The following is a 15,148-nucleotide window of genomic DNA, read 5'->3' as shown; positions in this document are numbered from 1 at the left end:
GGCAAGGAGGGCAGGATCCAGCTGGGCTGCTTCCACCCAAGCTGGCGGCAGCAGTAGCTTTGTCACTCTGCCCAATATTTTTAAGCCACATTTGGTGGCTTTGCAGTAGCAAAATGACTCAACATAAACAATCCTCAAATCCCCTTCTCCCTTTTCTCCCTCTGCAAATCCAGCCCTTACCAAAACACAAGTGGATCCCACGTACATTTTCGAGGAGCAGCTCCCCAGACCACAGGGGAGATCCTCACAGACCATCAGATGTCCAGGAAACACATTCTAGGGCCCTGGGTCTAAAGCACTATCATTTGTACAGCCAATAAGTTATTAACTTTGGTTCTTTGAACTGTAAAAGTTCAAATTTGGACAGAGAAGAAGTTATTTGTGGAGAACATGGAGGGCACACAAGTGGCAATGACAAATTAGATTTATGTGACTAGTGTTTAGATATCAGCTTTTTAATTTCCTTTCATAAAACAACACCAAAGGCATATTACACCTTAACTTTTAGTTTATGAAAATCTGTAGTTGAGTTTTTTAAAGAAAAAGTACAAGCCAGAGCTTGTTAATATCTGCCAAACATCACTGGGCTTGATTAGGTATAATTAAACATAAATAAAGTGAGCAACACTGTAATTAAATGGCAAAAATGAACCTTTTTTTATGCTTGCAAATTACATTCATTTTTGGGGGGTGACTTTCTTCTTGTGGATTAAAATAGTTTTCCAAAAAAGTAGATGTCTTTAAAAATAGGAAGCCGGACATGCACCCGTGTGGAGGGAAGCATGTTGTTGTTTACAAGAGTTCCTTTTTTCACATTAACTAGTCATCCCAATAATTGGTTAGAAAAGCTCACTTTGAAAATCGTGCCAGAGACTTGAAGTCTGTTTCAAGTGGTTCGTGCAAAAACCAGTTTCCTGATTTACTGCTGGGAGGCGAGCATGTTAAAAGCCCATTGTTGGCATTAATAGCCGGTAAGGAGGAAGGGCTGTGGCTGGGCCAATGTTAGACAGTAAGAAGTAAAAGTCTAATGTGGTCACTGCAGGAAAGCAAAAAGCATCCTCGCCCACATATCCCCATGGTGTTTATTCTCACGAGCCCAAAGCATGGCCATGTAACACTCCTACCCACATCCACCGCTCCAAATGCCCAGCGTGGATTACTTACGGAGCAATGTAAACTATATGCTGCATTTTTTGCCTCAGAAATAGGAAAAAGACATCATTAATTATTTCTCTCAAACTTTCAAAAACTAAAGCCTGTAGGGGAAGAGAGAAAAACTAAATACGCCTCCATGGTTAAAAACCTCAAAACAGACTCCAAATGGCACAGGGACGGGTCGTAGATTTTCCCCAAAGATACCCAAAAACTACTTATTAAGCTAAATTACTAACAAGAACCTAAATGACAAGAGATGATACGCTGGGGGCATCCAGGGAGGGAGCTGGAAACCAAAAGAGCTAATATAATAGGATGAGACTGCTCAGGAGGGCACACGAGGGCTGTGGAGGGCACCACTGGGGCGAGAGCCACAGGATGGCCCCACTGCGCAAGACCAAACAGGAGCTCTGGAGGAACAGAAACAGGTGAGTGATTGGAAATCAGTGGCCAGGATGCAGGAGGCTCAGGGGAGGGAGGAGAGGAAGGAGGCTGAGCAGGGTGGCAGCTCCTGTACTGCACACGTGCATTGGGTCAACACGATTTGGAGAGCTCTCTGTTCTAGAAGCTGGTCCTCAGCCAGAACTTCTGGGGGAAAGGTCATCATTCTAGAGCCGTGCTTTCCAATACCACAGCCGTAACCTCATGTGGTGCAACTTAAATTTAATTAATGAAAATGAAATAAAATAAATGCTCCAGTTCTTCAGTGACACAAGCCACATTTCAGTATGTCTTAAACAGGGAAGAGAATAATAATATATACTACTGTACTGTATTTAGCATCCCTAGTAAAAAGAAATTCGATTATTTATAAATGTAGTTATCTGACAATTAAAAAAAGTTTCGTCTTAGTCCAAAGAATAAATTTCCCCTTGATTTGTAAAGCATCGAAGTGATAATTAACCAGGTAAGTACATTTGTTAATTTAAGTGATTTGTCTGATTTTAGTATATTCAAAACTTACTTTTCTTTCCTGTGAAATATGTCTGTTATTGCTAAAAACTTAGTAAAGGCAGCCTGAAAAGAAGAAACTGCAAATTTGTGAGTGGACTGTTTAGAAATTTCCAGCCCCAAAGTAATTGCTTATAAAAAACTCAAGCGCTTTGCTTTGATTAGTAACTGGGAAATAAGAATATACTGATACTTCCACTGGCATGTTTGATTCTTCTGCCTCTCATGTTTTGCATCTTAGAACATGGGCCATATTCAGTTGCTAATTTTATTTGCAGAGAGCTAAAACCAAGATAAAAGACTTGGTGGAATATATTATTTATAACACACACACACATTAATTAACTTTTATATTACTAGATTTAATTGTCGCTCTTCCTCCCCAAAACTACCTAAGGTTGACTGATTCGTTCACTCCTTTAGCAAAGATATACTCTGCTAGGAGCTAGGTACTCTGTTTAGACATTTGTACACCAAAGAGGGTCTTAAGAATCTAATATTTCAGTGACATCATTACCTTTACTTTTATTCTTTCTCACCCAATCTGTCCTGGTCTTTTTTTTTTTTTTTAAGTGAAGAATAAATAAGTACATAAAGGAGAATTACTTGAATTGTTTCCCTTTAGTTGTTATTTCAATGTTCAGGGAAAATTGCTACCTAGAGAAAAAATTTTTTTTTGATATCCATGGGACATTATGAAATATGGAAACTTATCAGAAAATCTCAGAAGATGGATTTTTTTTTTTAATAAAAAAAATATATATTAGAGCTGACAGGACCTTCATCCTCTGGTCTGATTCTCCAAAAATTATTTTGAGGTTATATTTTCTGGATTCAAAGGACAAAGGTTAGGGAGCAATTTCTAGAAACAATTTACTCATCTTGGGATCTGTAAAATTTCATTCAGATTTTCACAGTTGGGAAAAGAAGAACTTTTGAGGAGTAGAAACATCACTGTCTGTTTTCCTTTTGGGCCCTATAGCATTTTTTAACTACTTTGTTCACTGATCCTAGATATTCAGGTCTTCTATAAAGAATCTTTATACACCCAACGGAGCAAAAGCTATGTCTGAAAATGCATGATACTACAATCCACAGATAGAAAAATATCAGCTGAGATGTTATGGTTAACCAGACATCACAGAGTTCGAAGGTCAGCCAGTTTCAATCCAAATGGAAAGCCCAGGACACTGAAAAAGACATCACTTATCTAACTCAACAACCAGAGAGCGGCCATACACTAGGAATTACTTGTAGAATGCATAAATCTTTGTTTCCTGCTGTTTGCAGGTCATCGATCAAAAATCTGTGAATGCCAAGACTCAACTTTAAATAATGGCAGTCTTTAAGGGCAAAGGACTTCTCTTTCTACAAGTCTGAAATAAAAAGAAAAATCTTTTGTTCCTTTTCTAACAGGAAGACTTTGATGCTTCATTTAGAACAAAAAAATGACGCATCAGTTCTCCACAACTAGTAACATCTTCAAAAGGTCAGAAGATGAAGCAAATGGATTATGTATAGCTCTGACCATGCTCACAAAAAAGAAGGGCCCAAGAATATCCAAGACTCGGAAATATGCTAGAACACACTGTTTCTTAACAAATACTGGTTAAAACGAATATATTTAAAAATGCTCCTGGGAGTGACAGACCCTCAACCTGGGGAGAAAAATAATACTCGCCTTGTCAAAGGAATGTTCGAAACCCTGGTTTGGGAAAGAACTGCTCCCTGAAGACACTGTTGGGCTCTAATTGACTAGCAATGGTAACGATCATTTTAAGAAAAAGAAGGCCCAGTAAACGGTAACATAACCGTTTTCTGTTATCAATGCTTTTTTTTTAAATCTTTAGTAGAATATTGATTCTTTGTAACTAATGCAAATAAATCTTCGTAATTCTGTTCCTTCCATGAAATACGATAAACACTAAATTATATAGAACAATGATATGTATTGAATTCTGGTTATCAGAACCTATTTCCTTTATCTCAGTAAGACACGTGAATCAAAAGTACTGAAAAGAGAATTGTGCATTATTTGGCTAGTGACATAATGAACCAAGAATTCTGTCCTGGTGTCCAAATCTTCACTAGTAATTAACTAAAAGCACTGAGCTAAAAAGAATGCACTTAGAAAACACAGATCTGCAGCTTCATCATGTATACCATACCTTAGACAACTCCATGCCTGGCCCACATTGCTTGCAGGGAACACAATTTCCAGACCGATCCCTGAATTCTTGTTGTCTACAGTCCCCTGTTTCACAAATCACTTTACATGCCTGAAAAAGAAGTTCCACAAAACGTTATCTCAAAGTAAGTCAGTTACATTTTTTGCAGGAAAGAAACAATATTGCCAGTATTATTCATACAATCACTGAACGTAAATATTAATTCAGAATGAGACCAATTTAATTTTCACCATAGGAAAAAAAAAATGCTTTTTGAGTAAGTCATTGGAACAAGTAAATCAATAAGCCTGATTCTTCTCTGTATTCCCTAAATAAGGTCTCCTTTTTTCTTGGAATCACCTGTTTTCCTCATACATTTCTGAGGACCCAAGGTACAAAATGACATAGAAGATGCCTTTTTCTAAGTAAAAAGTTGTATAAAAGAACAGTCATGCAGAGACCCAAGGTCCTTTTGCAATCTTAAAAATTCTGATTTCAAAAACTATATTTTTGATCATCAAGAAATATAAGCATATTCAAGGATAATGAATTGGATAACTAAATAAATGAAATAAATGAGTACAGCTATGGGAACTTTGCTATTAACCTTTAGACATCTCTCCTACCCAGTTTTGATGCAGAAATTTCAACCTTTTTCAGTTGAACTGCATTTATTTAGAGATTGTCTTTCAAAAAATTCCGTCTGCCAATCGTGAGATCAGTGAAATTCTTGATGATGAAGAAGATGACAATAATGGCCCAACTCTCTGAACTCTCCAAAGGAAAAGTGTTATGTAAACATGAGCTTTCATTCTTACTGATCACCATCTAACCATTTCAGTGGGACCTAACAATTTACTTTGGTTCACAGCATAGGATTTCAATGGAAAGATTATCTGTTTTGGCAAAAAAAAACACAAAGGTTGTAAGTCATTTTCCAAAATAAAGCCTTTTTTTTTGGTCTTATTTTATTTAAAAAAGTAAGTTCACCTTATATACTTTCATCCTACAAGAGTGTTTATCTACTTCTTGACAGTATTTTATAAAAAATGTTGGAATTAATAGAATCTCAGATGGGTGACACCATTCAGTTCAACTTTTGTCATTAGCAGGAAAGTCCTCAGTGACATTCCTGGCTATACTTTTGTTTTCCTAAATGAAAGCTGAAAACTCAGGAAGTCCTAGAGGAACAGAGGCTGCTGTCATGGAGAATACCTACCACACATAGATGCAAGGACCACACATAGATTGCTTTTGATGGTTGGAATAATGAGCAATTATTCAGGATAAACTACCTCCACCTTGAAGCAGGAACATCTCTAATGATGTCTGCGAGCCTCCTTATAGAAAATCAAAGCTGAACCTCTAGAGCAGACAGGAGGGAGAATTCAAGGTGGGATTTAGGACTAGCATGATTCGGGGCTAAAAGTCTCATCATCTCCTCCTGCCTCTCTGAGAGGAGTCTGATTGGATTTGAGAGAGATACATACCTTCCCACCACAGAGAGATAGTCATGGCTTTGAGAAAGGCGTTCTCCAACCTCCCCTGTAGACGTTCATTTCAGGGTGTAACAACCTCCTTACATCTGCCTGAATCTCTGACTCCAACGGGACCCCATTTCCTCTTACTTTGTCTTCCAAGAAGACTTTGGGTACTGCCTTCAGTGCAAATAATTCTTTTCATAGTTGTAGATCATGATTGTCTCTTCAAACTCAGTAAGTTTCAATTCTTTTGAACACCGTCATAGATCTTTTGTGTCGAGCTTTCAAACTCGGAAATTCTCCATCTGTCCTAAATACTTTTTGGAACCAAGGATATTAAATAACTATATGAAAAATGACAGCACTTTTAAAAATCGATTCTAAATACTTCACAAACTGTGTGAGTCATGGGCTCCAAATTAGACTCTGTTCTGTTAGGGCCTAGGTAGTGCTGTCTATGTGCCTGTAACCCAAGGAAATAATTGTCATGGGGCTGCAAGCAACACTGCGATTTTATGACTTCATCTAAATTTAAATAAAATAATTTCAACAATTGTTACAAAAGTTCAGTCTCAGCAGCCATATTTGACCTATAATTAAACGTAACAATTATAAAATGCAACTTGAAAGAAAATTTTAAAATATGAAATTAGACATAGAAAATAGTTTGGTTATTACATATATGAATTCTCGCACCACAGTCTTATAAAAGTAAAGCTGACTTACCAAACAGGCTAGTAAAATTACGATGGTGAAAAATATTTTCTCTTGTTCTAATAGCACTTTTAAAGCCATCGCTCTTATTATATGTATTTATTGTTGAAGAGTTCTAAAAGATAAGAAGAGAAGTTAACATTAATAACAATTAGTGACTGTGCTCTGTATTTACTACATAATGTTTACTATTTGCTTATAGATTCTAGGTAAAAGTATTTATGTTTTCAAAAGAATCACTTTTAAAAAAGATACAATAGGCATATAATACGTAATCTTTAAAAATTTAGGTCATGAGAGTTAATGCTTTGTCTACCTAAAGACTACAGGCAAAACTCCTACTGGCTCTGAATTCCCGGGCCTTTATTTTCCACCTAATCTCTACAGTGTCCAATCTACTTCACCCAGTAGAGAATTACATTCAAACAGTGACTGTGTAAACCTTCCATTCATATGGGTTCAACCAGTGCCAACAGGATACTAGTGATAAAATAACAATTAACGCGTGCTGAGCACTACATGCCAGATACTATTTTCAGCATAATTCATTTAATCTTCACAGCTACTCTAGAAGGCAGACATTATGGTTATCCCCATTTTAGAGGTGGGGAAACTGAGGCTAAGAGAGAGAGCTGAATCACTTGCCCAAGGTCACACTGCTAGTGAGAGACAGAGTTGCACACAAACTCCTCTCCCTGCCCACCCAGGTCAGCTCCACCGCCACACTCACGTCTCTCCTGTGTCACCTACACCCTGGAAAATGGTCTGCTTGGCTCTTGCTAAAAAGCAGAGGCAGCTGACATTTCGAATTTGTGAGTTCTGTCCCAAACCAGTTCAGCGCAAATAATACATTAGCAGAAAAATAAGCATTCATTTAAAAATGCCTAACAATCCTTTATAAGTGATAAAATTGGAGGCACTAAGTCTGACATTTCAGTAAAAGATCATCCAAGCCTCTTTATCCTCAACAGAAATTATCAAAAATATAGAAACAGATCTGGTTGCTTTTTTACTGATCCACACAATGGCAAAAGATTTTTTTTTTTTTAAATGAAGACTTATCTGGTGGCTCCATCTATCAGGTAGTGAAACAACGGTTCAGTTTCCCTTTAGAGTTGAATCTTCCAAAAATAACAGACCCAGAGCAGATAATCTGACTACTTAGAAGGAAACCAGAGCTGTGGGCCAAAGAGTTCAAGAAAAAGAAAAACAATAACAACAAAGGAAGCAGAGTTGGGCAGGCTGCTGTGTCAACCACTGGCCAAGCAGCCAACCAGGAGAGCGCCTGACAGCCTGGAGATGTAGGATCCAGATGGCCATTTCACCTCCTTGAGCAGGTCCAATGATCAGGGCACCACAAAAATCATTTTTACATGTGCTGAATGAATGATCCATTTTTAGTCGATTCAAACAGCTTTGATGCTTTTCCAGCTTCTTGGTCAGAGCTTTTTTTTCCCTCCCCTTGCATATCTCAAAATCATCCAGCAATTACCCAACCATGCAAATCACTGCTTGTGTAGACACAGGATTGGGGTCAGAAGATAAAAATCACATTCCGTGAAAGGTATGCTTCGGGTTATCTTTCTCCACACGGTCCTAAATTTTTTTCAATGTGGTCATTTTTAAAAGGAAAAAAAAACCATAAACGCTACATGGAATTAAACTAATTTGGAAAAGAGGGTATAAATACCAAAGTATTTACACAAAATGTGAGAAAAAAGAGGTTGATGGAGTCAGTGCATCCCATAATTGAGCAACTGGCTTTGACAGACTCGTCTACCGGAATCTGCAGTAATGATGGAGGCCGGCAGTCAAATGCCGCGACCCCTTGTAAAGGCAGTCATCGATATGCACACATCAAGTCAGAAGTCATGGCAATACGATTTTGATTGCATAAGATACACCTATTTTATGTCAAAATATTATCAATGGTTATTTTTTTTATTTGTTTTTATCAATGGTTATTGATATTATCAAATATTATCAAAATATTATCAATATTATCAATGGTTAGTTTCAATGGAAGTTTTCTCCTCTTTTTCCTAAACATTCTTTACACTGTAAATATTTCATTAATAATGAAAAAAATATAGGTGTAATGCTGTTGGGGCAAAAATGTAAGTGACATGGTCCTTCCCCTTGAAAAGTTTATAAATTAAAGGAGGTGATGAGATAAAAATCACATAAACACTACCAAAGAAAGGAGAAACATTAAATAATGTTTTGCCTCACGAACAGATTCTTTTTAGATGATAGGATAGAAAAAAATTAATGGAAAGATATCCTATGTGCTGACTTATATTATTCTCCCAATATACATGTGAAAATTGAATAGTTTGAATGGGAAATACAAAAACAGCATTGCTCTACCTAAATTTCCAGTGGAAGAGGTAGGTTCGCCCCCACGAATTACCTTCTGAACTCCTTAGCTTGGCCCCTATGGCCTTTACAATGTCATTCACTGGCCTGCCAGTCTCACCACTGGTCACTCCTCTCACTGCCCACCCAGGTCAGCCACACTGCCACCTCACATCTCTCCTCAACACCCACGATCTTGCTGTCATGTGGGGACTCTGGTCCCGCTCCCCACACAAGAACGCAGGATATGGAGCCATGGATACTGGGTTCATATCACTGTTTCTCGCTGGCGGTTGGGTTGGAGACACAGGAAGCAGGAGCCACACGATCTGCAGCCTGCCGTCCACTTGTCTCTGCCAACCAACCAAACTGCTCGCTAGCCACAATCCGCTGTTCTCTTCTCTGTCAACTAACCAACCCCCTAGCGTAGCCACGGCAGTTATATTAGTGGCTAATGGCTAACGGGTAACAGCTGATTACAGCTGATGGCCGTCTAATAACTGAGCCAGCACCTTTCCACGTGAGGCCGAGAGCCTGGAAACTGCTCTCTAGGGCTCTGTCCCCACACTTGCCCTCATGCACAGTGTTACTTTAGTGTGGAGAGCCTTTCTCCTGAGTCCCTGTAAGAACCAGTCAACTGTCACCCTGCTCACTGCTGTCCACAAGCAAGCACATGGCCCAAGAGCCCCTTCTGCACCCACAAACAGTGTTTATCACGTTGCATAGCAATGATGCTTCTTTGGGTGTCAGTTTTACTTGCCAAATTGGATGCTCCTTTAAAATAGGGACCACACCTTATTACTCTTCGCAGTCCCAGGGTCTAGCATGGTGTCTGGCACATAAAGGTGCTCAATGAATGTTTGTGAATTAATTAAGTGAATGAAGAAGCACAAAACAATAAAGAATATAGTGTGGAAAACAAGTGAGATTTGGTTGCATATGAATAGAATAAACATTCTATTTCATTATATATATGCTATCTTATTACATCTTCAAGGCATTAAATAGTACAGTGATCTTTTTTTTAAAATCCTGATTCACTTAAAAAAATGCAAGCAGTTCTTTACAGAAGATATCTTACACTGGGAGCTGGAGACTGAGATTTGCCACCGAAGTATGTCACGTCTCTTTCCTGTGACTTCCCTTTTATCCTGGCTTTTTATGCCAAGAGGCAGGGAAATAATTCCAACTTGGTAGACTGCCCTGACAGCAGGATGAACTAAAGTCCAGGTCTACCCAATATGGGTAAAAATAGCCTGGGTTTTATCCGGAACTGTCAAGGAAAAATGGCAACCAGAGCAACTGGGTTTTCAGTTCCATTTCTTAGCAATGTCACTTTGAGATCACCCATCTATAGAGATTAACAATAGAACCTATCTCCTAGGGGTGTGGTGAGGGTTCACAGAGATAATGCATACAAAGTGCTTGGCCCTTTAGAACAGAATATGCATAAAAACTTAATCAATGACAGCTGCTGACACTGGGATTGCTGGTGTCCCTGAGAACGCCACTTATTAGCTCTGTGAACTTGGACAAGTTACTTAACCCAAGTCTCAGTTTCCCCATCTCCAAATTGGGCATGGTGACAGTACCTACGCCCAGAGATGGCTGTGAGGAATAAATGAGTTTCACAGCTGTAGAGCACTTACAGAAGAGTTAATCGATATGAACTATTTCCGGCACATCAGAAGTACCACATAAATGTTAGTAATGATGGCTGTCATTGTTGATATTATTGAGGATCAAAGGATCCACTGTCTGTGACAGTCCTTGGAGATGAATGTAAGACATTATTCAGGTGGTTTTAGACCTTTAGACACACATGCCTGCAGAACGCACTGAAAGACTAAGAACCAACCCAGAGTTTGGACTAATCATTTCTAATGTCAAGTACAGTGTTAAAGCTCCCTAAAAATATAACTTTTCTTCCCTTACTACCACTGCCTAAAGTAGATATTTATCCCCGTAGGATGGGAGAGAAATGCACTACTAACAGCGGAAACCGAATCAAATTCACGCCCCAGGACTCCAAGCAAAACAGGGCTCCCGGCCGCTCTGCCAGGCTGCCTTCCAGTGGCGTCCTACCATGTTGCCGCATCCAGCGACCCCTTCCATTTGGCACAGTAGGACGACATCAACAAAACGGATCAATAAAAACAAAACAAAATGATACATTTCGTGATTTATCCGTTTAGCCAACACACTTTCACAGTTATTAGGTGCCCCGAAAGGAGGCAGCACTGGGGTGGGACGGACAGTACAAAGGGGCCTTCTGAGGGCGCTCGCAGCTGAGCAGGAGTGGTGAGATCTCCTAAACACCTTCTAAGGTCGCCTGGTTTATTTGGAAATAAACAGTTTAGCTGGTGGAGTGTTATAAGGGTGACCTGAATTTCTTGGAATAAAATGAAATACCTTAAGAAATGCTTTGGCATTCACACACAAAAAAGGAAAATTTGATGAAATAACAAATGTTTAAGTAATAATATTTAAAATAAAAATAAGGTCATAAAAAGGTAGTTATTGAAATTGGTTTTCATTTCTGGGCATTCAGGGTCTGGCCCAGATAGAAAAATACTTTTATACACTTCAGTGTTCTCTTTATTTGGGATGACTTATCAAACGTGAGGCACACAAATTATTGATATCGTATTCAATGGGTCCACCAGGGTTGTCATAGTTTGCCAATATATACAGACTAGGCAACATCTATCAGTGATCCAGCAACCATCTGTGCAAAACGTGTGCAAACTGCCCATAGGTAAGCAATAAGGAGAAGACTAACAGTGCCTGGTTTACTGTATTTCAGGGGTGTGGAGTTTCTGCCTCACTATCTGCTATTCAACAATATCCAGCAGGGTGGCGGTATCAGGAGCACCAGGCAAATGAAAAAGGAGAGACAGGAGCCTAAAGCCGAGAGCTGGCCAGCATTCTGTTGAGCTGCACAGAAAGTGTCAGCTTATCAAATCCAGCTGCTTAGCCTGCTCATGTGAATGAATGGTAACTAACACGGCTGTGTCCTAATTGGCCAGCCTTTAGAGGGGATGAATCCAACAGACGCTGAAATGCACCCCCCTTCCACTTCCTTGCTCAACTCATGAAAACCTGAGCTGGTGTGTCAGCAGGCGAAGGGGCAGGGCCTCGGGGGGAGCAGTTAACGGGAGCCCTGCTGGGGAGGAGGAGCTCCAGGCTTCATCTCCTATTGGCTGGGCGCACCACTGGATCCCAAACCACAGTGGTTATTTCAGCCTGCACTTCCCTCAACTCCCGGCTCCCTCTTTTGCCTTGGGGCCTTCCTATATACCCCACCTTCATCTACCATGGCTGTCCCCCAATTTGTCAACGTTCTTCCGGGACCTCCCTAAATTTAGTGTGGGCACCTGTCCTTTGTGCTCCTGGAGCGTCCCGGGCTTATTTCTATTTCACGGCATAATCATGCATATGTGGGACTTCTCTTTGTAGCCCTTGTGTTGCATCTGGTCAGCAGCATTATTTTCTTCAGTCACCACAGCACTTACTTTTTAAAGTAAGTTCTCAATACTGAAAATGTAGAATTTTCTTGAAAAATTAGAGAATCTGGCCACCGTGCATCCCACATCAAAGCAACTCGAGCTAGACCTCAGCATCTGTTGTCCCGGACAGAGAAGAACATACACTTTTTAGTGCTCAAGTTTCCACCACTCCCTATTGTCACATGGGGCTGCGTTCCTTCATTATATCACCAGCCAAGCCATTGGAGTTTTAACAACTATCAGGGTCTGAGGACTTCATGACAAGAACTGGGATTTCGCTCTAGAACTGTAAGTCACACAAAGTATGTGCCCGATACAAGTGGAATGAGTGAAGAAATTCAGTAATTAGGAATAATAATTTACCTCTAAGGTTGTTGCAAGGACTAAAACAATATATGCACACCTGTAATTTGAGATTGAAATATAAGTCACTGTGGTAGGATATAACTTAGGTCAGGATCCCATTTCTTGAATACTGTGCTATAATTAGTGACAAGGAGGAAGATCTGGTATTTATCTTTCTAATTTTCACAAATCAGTAAACTGCCTGAGAAGGATCTTCATTTTCGACCTTATAAATCACCCAAGTATAAGACTCTTAGAATAATTCCAATAACCTGGATAATTTTTTCCAGAATAAATTATTTAATTTTCTTTAGTTTTTCCATCCCTTAAAAGCTATTTGATTTATTATCCAACATGCAACAGGTAACAGTTTTTCTAGTAAAACTATATTAACATTATGTAATGAAGCTATATTCAACTCATACATTTTTTCCAATATGCAATAAGCTGACATATATATGTGTGTGTGTGTATATATATACACACACACACACACACACACACACACACACACACATATATATTTAAGTCAAAATCAAAGTAAACAGGCAGGCTTACAGTTTATAAAATCAGCATTGAAATAAAGCCTGTGCTATACATATAGCCTTTTACATTTCAGTGGTGGAACATAATAATAAATGGCTTAGAAATAATGTCAGTCCTATATGCTAAGAGAATAAAAAAATAATTAGAAATTTAAGGTACTGCTATTTCCAAACAAGACAATAACCCCTACCTAGCCTCTAGTTATTCTGTATCTTAGCCTTCAATGTCACTGAATTCTGAAAATTGTTCTTCCCACATCGTAGAGTTGGCAGCCCTTTCTGTAGCCTAGGAAGCTCACAAAGGTATACTGTAATAAAAATATATATGTTGTTGTTGGCTAGGAAATGAGAATGACTTTCCCTTTTTCAAATCATGAAATATTTTCTACTAAAAACTCTACAAGCTCTAAAACATTCTGTTGCCAAATACAATATCTTCAATTCCCCCCCCCACCAAAGTTCAAAAACATTCGGGGCCACTCACTGTCAGGCTCTGATTTTTTTTTTTTTTTTTTACCAGAGCTTAACCTAGGGTAGGGTTTTTTGAGACTAACTCCTTTTATTTCTCTGAGTGTTGTAGACTCTGTCATCTTTGCCTTAGGAAAATCACTGTCACACAGTGTTCTCAAAATGTTCAATCAACAAGCATATTGTAATTAAGGTATTTTTCTAAAATTCACAAATGTTTGTCCTAAAACACAAATAGAACAATTGCAGCATCAAGGACTAGGGGGACCTCAAACATTGACACAGTCTATTCTAAGAGATTTGTGCATGACCATTGCTAAAACACAGCTGTTTAAATTTTTATTTTAGAAGTGAGTCTGGATAGATTCCAAAACCATTTCTGTACCATGTAGTGTACATGTAGCCCCCATTCTTTTAGAATCCCCTCATATTAGACCCAGCCAAACCTACCGAAGACTGGCTAAATAACATTTCATCTTCAGATATACAAGTTCTTTTGTCTTCTATAATTGCTGATAGGTGGTTGTTCTCCTTTTAAAACCCAGGTTTTAAAAGGTACATATTCTGTGATGTGTGGACTAGAAGATAACCCAATCCTGTTTAAACATCTTACTTTTAAATGTAAACATTTTAGACAGATAAAACACGATGAATGAACTCACTGCTCAACCAGTAAATCATGAAAAGAAATTGTGCTCATACTGCTTTACTGTTCTTATTCTTCAGCTAGAAGGCTACTTTAAAAAGGCTATGAACATTTAATAACCAGCTGCCAGGAGAAAAATGTGTTTAACTGTTTAACTGTTCCTGGCTCTCTTATCACATAAGCAGCTGTCTATTTATTTGGTGTACATTTATTCAAGGTGGATATTCTTATTCGACCTGTAGTCCACACAGAGCATGTTGGCCTTTCCAGAATTTTAAATGCTTGACTTTAAATATTGACTCATCAGCTTTTCAAGGACTTGGCTTTTTCATGTATTAAAATGCCTGCAGTTTTTCGTTCGTGTTGTGTTAATTTTTGAATGGTGAGACGAGTTGCAGGGGATTGGGTTAAGCTTGGGTTCAGAGGTTGAAACAGGTGAAAAAGGAGAATCAAACAGGAGAAGGAAGCCAAAAAAGGAGAATCAAGCGAAATTCCTCACTTAAAACGTTTCAAAAGTCATGCCCTAGATTCATGTATTAGAGCTATAACTAGTTAATTAAATTAATACATTAAGCAAAGCATGTGACTATAACATGTCTCAATTAATTTCCCATTCAGGTTTCTGGTAGGAAAGGCACTTTACATTGCAATTTCAAGTGCATAAAAAGCCTTCATATGTCCTTAACTTCACATTCAAGATCCAGCATGGACTCAGTCAAAAGACACTCCCATCACAGAAACAAATAATTTTCATGAATGTCCCAGAAAACACTACCACAACATCCCAGAGTTAGCACTTACTATGGAA

The 15,148-nt window shown here is 38.7% G+C and overlaps 1 protein-coding gene across 3 annotated transcripts in view; it reads right to left on the bottom strand.

The window, feature by feature from the left end:
* The window catches only part of TNFRSF19 (TNF receptor superfamily member 19), an 88,348-nt gene that overhangs the window by 63,312 nt on the left and 9,888 nt on the right, over positions 1-15,148 (bottom strand). For all 3 annotated transcript variants that reach the window (XM_033104976.1, XM_033104975.1, XM_033104977.1), the window contains exons 2-3: positions 6,482-6,584; positions 4,275-4,385 (exon numbers count right to left, since the gene is read on the bottom strand). In XM_033104976.1, coding sequence (XP_032960867.1) covers positions 4,275-4,385; positions 6,482-6,550 — 180 coding nt within the window. In that variant the 5' untranslated portion in view covers positions 6,551-6,584. The remainder of the gene's footprint in view (positions 1-4,274; positions 4,386-6,481; positions 6,585-15,148) is intronic.

The sequence above is a fragment of the Rhinolophus ferrumequinum genome, chromosome 4 (genome assembly GCF_004115265.2).
Source record: "Rhinolophus ferrumequinum isolate MPI-CBG mRhiFer1 chromosome 4, mRhiFer1_v1.p, whole genome shotgun sequence".
Lineage (NCBI taxonomy): Eukaryota > Metazoa > Chordata > Mammalia > Chiroptera > Rhinolophidae > Rhinolophus > Rhinolophus ferrumequinum.
The sequence above is the reverse complement of the archived record's forward strand: the minus strand, read 5'-3'. Positions and strand labels throughout refer to the sequence as shown.